Source organism: Mandrillus leucophaeus, unplaced genomic scaffold (assembly GCF_000951045.1).
Source record: "Mandrillus leucophaeus isolate KB7577 unplaced genomic scaffold, Mleu.le_1.0 Scaffold308, whole genome shotgun sequence".
NCBI classification, from domain to species: Eukaryota; Metazoa; Chordata; class Mammalia; order Primates; family Cercopithecidae; genus Mandrillus; species Mandrillus leucophaeus.
In genome coordinates, this window is record NW_012103232.1 from 726,101 (window position 1) to 733,225 (window position 7,125).

Genomic DNA, 7,125 nt, shown 5'->3' on the forward strand with positions numbered 1-7,125 from the left:
CTCCAGCCTGGGTGACGGAGCGAGACTCCGTCTCAAAAAAAAAAAAAAAAAAATTTCATTTTTTAAGTCACACTGGGCAGGAAGCAGAATAGAGATTTGAGTCCAGGTGTACCTGACCGAGTCTCTGCCTGCACTCCTAGACAAGATGCTCAGGACAGACCTCATTCTTTGGTTGTCCCCAAGCAGGAGGAAACAAATGCCACTTCCTATGTTGGGAGAGCTGAGGGCTGGTGGTTTAGCAGTAGGAGAAGAAAAATCTGATTAGATGTCTCAGGCACGCTCCATGGATCTCAGGGCTGATGGGGGACAAGGAGAGGACAAGGGAGGAAGCAGTCCAGGGTGCACCCCCTTGTTAGTGGCTGGGGTCAGTGGCTGACCAAGTAGGAGTGCGGAGGGGTAAGAAAAGTAGCTTTCAAGGGTAAGAACCTGTGTGTGAATGCGGATATGTTCAGTATGAGATGTCCAAGAATCGTCCCCAGTGGTCATTTGGATGTGGGTCTGGAGCTGAAGGGTGAGACACAGTAGGTGGGTTTTTCAGTCAGTTATGGGTTCTAATCAGGACCAAGAAGTGTGTTAAGATCGTCCCAGATGAGACAGTGAAGCCAGGACCTTCAGAAACGCATTCGAGGGGCAAGAGGAAAAGGACAGTGAGGTGGAACAGGAGGAACAGGACACTGAACAGGACACTGAGGAGGGGCCGGAGATGCTGGTAAAGAAGTGACAGCAAGTACTGAGCAAACTAGTGGCTATAAAGGGGAGGAGAGGACAAAAGCTGGGGAGGCCGCTGGAGAGTGACGGGGAGAGAGGAGGGTGAGAAGTCGGAACTAGAGGGGTTAGGGGCGGAGCGAAGTTCTCGAGGCGTTGCCTGCATGAGGGGGAAGCGCGGCTTGAGGCCCGGGAGGGTACAGACAGCGAGGAGGGGCCTCCGTTGGAGGGGACTGGAGACCTGCCGAGAGGTGGGGGCCTTAAAGAAGTTGCTGACCAACCACGTCCTCGGCGCGGCCAAGAGCCGGGCCCAGGTCGAAGGCCCGATGGCCCCTGCAGCACTGGGCCAGGACCCGCGCAGCCGCGTTCGCCCCCTCGAGGTCGTGAGCGCGCGTGCCCAGAGCAACTGGCATTGTCACGTACGGCCGGCGCCCAGGGGTTGGCTCCGCCCCCGGCTTCCGCGGGGATTGGCCGGGGCGGGCCGGGGCTGGGTAGCTGCAGTAGGGTAGAGAGTCCGCACTTGCGCGGCGGCCGAACTGAGAGAGAATTAGTCCCTGCGGTCCCACAAGACGGGCCCCGCTGCCCTTGGTGACCCTGCGCTCCGGCCTCGGGGTAGGTGGCGGTCGGCGCGCCGAGACCCTGGGGAGCCCCGCCCAGACGCCTGCTCCGCTCCCAGGCCGCCCGGGCTCTCCAGCAGCGCTCGCCATCGACAGCGAGGTCCCGCAGAGCGAAACCTTCTGCCAGCAAATCTCCGAGGAAGACTTGGAGAGGCAGGCGGACACCACACTGAGCGCGCGCTGCGCCGCCTCTTCCACCGCCTCGACCGCAACCCGTCGCTGGCAGAGAGGGTGGTGCAATTGGAACAGCGTGGGCTCCTCTCTTTCCTCCGGGTGCGGCCGCAGGGCCTGGGACCGACTGGGTGGCAACTGTCGCTACCCGGGTCCGCCGTCCCCTAGAGCAGAGCTCCGACAATTGGAGCTTGGGGGTGGGGTGGAGAGGTAGCAGTCGGCGTAGCTGGGGCTTCAGGGGAGGATCTATCAGAAAACCGAGGCTGCACAGCCTGGGGAGTGGAGCGGGCAGGCATCTCACGCCCCGGACCTCCCCCTGCCCTGCCTCTCCCACTCTTGTTGCGGGCGAAGTGTGCAGGGGGAGCTGAACCATTGCAACAGCACGGGCGCCCTGGAGATGCACGAGCGGGTGGAGCAGCTGAAGCAGAGCATACACCGCGTGCACCTCTACTCCCGGGGTGAGGATCAACCTCTGCCCGTGCTGGGCCCTGCGGGGGGTCTGAGCCCAATGCAGCCAGGCCGAGGGCTAGATGACCACCTCCACTCTTTTCGGTTGGATTTGCCCTCCTTGGACCAAGTTTTATCCAGAGCAGGAAGGGGCCTGCCTGGGCAATCCGGACTTGGGAGAAGGAGAGGCGCTGCCCTTAGCTAGATTCTTTTTTTTTTTTTTTTTTTTTTGAGACGGAGTCTTGCCCTGTGACCCAGGCTGGAGTGCAATGGCACTGATCTCGGCTCACTGCAACCTCCGCCTCCTGGGTTCAGTCGATTCTCCTGCCTCAGCCTCCTGAGTAGCCGGGATTACAGGCGCCCGCCACCACGCCCAGCTAATTTTTGTATTTTTAGTAGAGACGGGGTTTCACCATGTTGGCCAGGATGATCTCGATCTGCTGACCTTGTGATCCGCCCGCCTTGGCCTCCCAAAGTGCTGGGATTATAGACATGAGCCACTGCGCCCGGCCCCTAGCTAGATTATTTAGTTAGGAGACTGACTTCTGCTTTGCTGCTTCCTGGCTGTGTGATCCTGAGCAGGCTGGGCTGCCTTCCCGAAAGAGAGAGAGCCCTCATTGCTCATCTTGGTGAGTGTTTTGGAGTGGTGGATGAAGACCTGCAGGTAGGGCCTGGCTCAAGCAACCCAGCAAACCTGACTCAATTGAAAAAAAAAAAAGCTGGGTGCGGTGGCTCACGCCTGTAATCCCAGCCCTTTGGGACAAGGCCGAGGCAGGCAGATCACAAGGTTAGGAGTTCGAGACCAGCCTGACCAACATGGTGAAACTGCCATCTCTACTAAAAATACAAAAATTAGCGGGGCGTGGTGGCCGGCGCCTGTAAGCCCAGCTACTCAGGAGGCTAAGGCAGGAGAATTGCTTGAACCCGGGAGGCGGAGGTTGCAGTGAGCTGAGATAGTGCCACTGCACTCCAGCCTGGGCAACAGAGTGAGACTCCGTCTCAAAAAAGAAAAAAAAAAGAAAGTTGAGAGAGTCCTGGCACTGACCAACCATGTCCTTCTTGTGGCCCTGTGGCTTGTCTCTGGCCCTGTGTTTGGTACTTTAAAAAAGCACTTTTTATTATTAAAGTAAACATATACAAAACTGGAGATGACAGGGAACACCCCCAAGAACCTGTCATCAGCCTCAGCAACTGTCCCCATGTTGCCAAATGTGTTTCACTCCCCATAACCCTAGGCCTTTCTCTGCAGTATTTGAAGGGAAATCTCAGACATCATTGTACCTCTGACTACTTTAGAATGCATCTTAATTAAAAAAAAAAAAAAAAAAAAAAAAAGGCCAGGCATTGTGGTTCACACCTGTAATCCCAGCACTTTGGGAGGCCGAGGCAGGTGGATCACCTGAGGTCAGGAGTTCAAGACCAGCCTAGCCAAATTGGTGAAACCCCGTCTCAACTAAAAATACAGAAGAATTAGCTGGGTGTGCCTGCAATCCCAGCTACTTCGGGAGGCTGAGGCAGAAGAATCACTTGAACCCAGGAGGCAGAGGTTGCAGTGAGCCGAGATCGCACTACTGCACTCCAGCCTGGGCAACAAGAGAGAAACTCCATCTCAAAAAAAAAAAAAAAAGGCATTTGGCTGGACACAGTAGCTCATGCCTGTAAACCCAGCACTTTGGGAAGCTGAGGTAAGAGAATCTCTTGAGCCTAGGAGTTGGAGACCAGCCTGGGCAACACAGCAAGACCCTATCTCTCTGAAAACTTTTTATTTATTTATTTTTTTTGTTGAGACGGAGTCTCGCTCTGTTGCCCAGGCTGGAGTGCAGTGGCCGGATCTCAGCTCACTGCAAGCTCCGCCTCCCGGGTTTATGCCATTCTCCTGCCTCAGCCTCCCAAGTAGCTGGGACTACAGGCGCCTGCCACCTCGCCCAGCTAGTTTTTTGTATTTTTTTAGTAGAGACGGGGTTTCACCGTGTTAGCCAGGATGGTCTCGATCTGACCTTGTGATCCGCCCGTCTCGGCCTCCCAAAGTGCTGGGATTACAGGCTTGAGCCACCGCGCCCGGCCTGAAAACTTTTTAAAAATAGCCAGGTGTGGTGGCATATGCCTGTAGTCCTGGCTACTTGGGAGGCTGAGGCAGGAGGATAGCTGGAGCCCTGGAGTTTGAGGTTATGGTGAGCTATGATCACACCAGTGTGCTCCAGCCTGGGCAATACAGAGTGAGACCCTGTCTCTATAAAGTGACAACTACAAAAACAAACATTTGCTGACATAATCACAATGTCATTGTTACACTTTACATAATTGACAACAGTTCTCTGACATAAGCTGGTCATAGTCACCTCTCCTACATGGGCCACAAAAGTCTTTCTAGAAAGACCCAGTGAGACTCACACATTCATTATGTTTGGCTGTTAGGCCTCTTAGGTTCCTTTTAACTAGGGTGATTGTATAATTAGTGTCTAAATTGGGACTCTTGTGAGAATGAAATGAAAGGGGGACACATATGTGGCCACATGGGCAGCAAATGTACATTGGGATGGCCCTGGGTCCTTGGCCACTTCTGTTGAAGTCCCCTTTGAGGAGGGATAGCCCGTCTGGTGTCGTCCTCTGGCAAGTCCCACTTCCCGGGTTTGCGTCTGTTACGGTCTGCTGCTGGCTTGCTTCCTCCTCTGCCTGCATTTCTTGGACGGTTGCTCTAAAGCTCGATTGGATTCAGGCTCAGTTCCTTCGGTATATTTGTGTTCCCGGGTGCCTACACTAGTGTGGGGCTACTCACTTCTGTGTCACATGGGGAGGCCCAGTTTGCCTGGGGGTCCCACTTTCTGAGGGGCTGAGAGTGAGCCCTCCACTGATTGTTCGCTGTCAGCAGTGGCTCTGGCCATTGTTCATGGTGCTCTTTGGGGACTCCCTCCCTTTCTTGTTGGAGGGGCTGCATGAAGACCCCACACCACTGTGTTTGGCTCCCACTCTACTCTGGCTGCAAGGCAGGCACTCACTGGCACCTTTTGTTGCAGACACCAAGAAGAGGAGAAGGAAGCCAAGACAGAAGAAACCAGAACCCATCCTCTTACGGGACCAGTCGACCTCCCCATGCCTGCCACCGACCCCACTGCCACCTCTGCCACTGCCGCCACCATGGTCTCCGTGGTGACCCCGTCACCCCCTGTCTATACTATGCCTAGGGTCCTTGGTCCCTTCCCTCCACTGCCCTGCAAGTCAGTCAGTGGGAGCCTCCCCCACTCCAGGCAGTCCTGGGTGCCCCCTGCTCAGAACAATCCCAGGGGCTCTCCTGGGCCTGTAGCTGTGGCTCTCAGCCCTCTGCTTTCAAGCAGCAGACCCCTCTTTGCAGACAGGGTCTTGATGGATAAAGCAGATAAACGGGATTTGCCCTGGTTAAGGCGTTGGGTGAGGTTGAAGGCACCAAGGGGCTCCACCTTCTTGACTTTAGGCAAGCAAGGCAGCCCCAGGCGCACCAGACAGGATCCTGGGGCTCCCAAAGGACAGGTGGAAAACCAGAGGGCCCCTCCCACATCTCCAGCACCAGTCCTGCCTCTCCCTGTGGGCATGGCTCCCCACGCTATCCTCTGCCTGCAGTGTACTGGGTTAGAGCCAGGATGGTGTCTGGCCCCAGGGAGGTGCAGAGGCATGCTTACCGGGGAAGCCAGGGCAATGGAGCTTGGGCGTGCTGTTTCCAGCCACATAGGAGAAATGGAAGCCTCCAGGGTTGAGAACCAAGGGAGTCAGATCAACCATGTGGCTGCAAGACAGGGCAGAGAGGGGACATCAGCCCCAGGCCCCTCCACACCTCATGTGCAGTTCTACAGCATGGGCACAGGTACTGCCCACACAGTCGACCTCTGAGCCCAGACCCCTCCCCTGTAAAATGAGAATAAGCACTCAGGATGATTGTGAGGATTAACTAACAGATTGAGAAGAAATGGTGACTGAGCCTGGCACATGGGACACTCCCCAAAATGCTCCTTTTTCATTTCCCTCAAGCCCAGAGTAAACCCCTTCGACCTCCTTGCGTTTCATGACAGGCCATTCCAGTTTAATTTCACTTCAGATCTTGAAATGTTCAAATTCTTCGCTTGGAGGATAGAAAGGAAATCTCAGAATGAGTTTGTTGGCCTCAGTTAAAGAAAAGTACCTTATAGAAGAGCCATAAGAATGACGTGGCTTTCATTCACTCGGCAGATACATTGGGACCATCTCTTGTGCCTACCTTGAGCTTGGTTAGGGGTACAGGAGATGGGATCGGGGGCGCTGGGAACTAAGGAGGTCTTAACCCAGCCTGGGGGATGGAGGACTGCCTGGAGGTGGAGGCCAGCCCTGAATGAGTCACACAGGCTAAGTGGGGAATCAAGAGGTGCAGGCAGTTAGGCCACCACACCTGGCCGTTCATCTTTTTTAGCATTGAATAATATTCCATTGCCTGGATATGCCACATTTTATCATTCACCCAGTGAAGGATATCCTGGTTGCTTCCAAGTTTTGGCAGTTATGAATACAGCAGCTAGAAACATCTGTGTGGAGGTTTTAGACTGGACATAACTGTTCAGCTCATTTGGGTAAATACCAAGGAGCAGGCTTGCTGAATCATAGGGTACGATAACCAAACTATCTTCCAAAATGACTGTACCATTTTGCATTCAGCAATGAATAAGAATTCAGAGGACTTGGCTGGGCACAGTGGCTGATGCCTGTAATCCCAGCACTTTGGGAGGCTGAGGCGGGTGGATCACGAGGTCAAGAGATGGAGACCATCCTGGCTAACATGGTGAAACCCCGTCTCTACTAAAAATACAAAAAGATTAGCCGGGTGTCGTGGCAGGCACCTGTAGTCCCAGCTACTCTGAGGCAGGAGAATGGCGTGAACCCGGGAGGCAGAGCTCGCAGTGAGCCAAGATTGCACCACTGCACTCCAGCCTGGGCGACACAGCGAGACTCCATCTCAATAAAAAAAAGACAATTCAGATTTCTGGCCAGGCATGGTGGCGCACTACTGTAATCCCATAATCCCAGCAATTTGGGAGGAGTGAGATGGGGGATCACTTGAGCTCAGGTGTTCAAATTAACCAGGCATGGTGGTGCATACCTTGTAGTCCCAGCTACTTGGAAGGCGTGAGTGGGAGAATCGCTTGAGCCCAGGGGGTGGAGGCTGCAGTCACCTGTGATCACCCTC

The 7,125-nt window shown here is 54.6% G+C and overlaps 1 protein-coding gene across 1 annotated transcript in view; it reads left to right on the forward strand.

The window, feature by feature from the left end:
- The first annotated feature begins 334 nt into the window (after positions 1–334).
- LOC105544776 overlaps positions 335–7,125 on the forward strand; it is an 11,427-nt gene continuing 4,636 nt past the window's right edge. Inside the window, exons 1-3 of the mRNA XM_011987361.1 lie at positions 335–511; positions 1,382–1,703; positions 1,845–1,951. Of these exons, the coding sequence (XP_011842751.1) occupies positions 445–511; positions 1,382–1,703; positions 1,845–1,951 (496 nt within the window). The 5' untranslated portion in view covers positions 335–444. The remainder of the gene's footprint in view (positions 512–1,381; positions 1,704–1,844; positions 1,952–7,125) is intronic.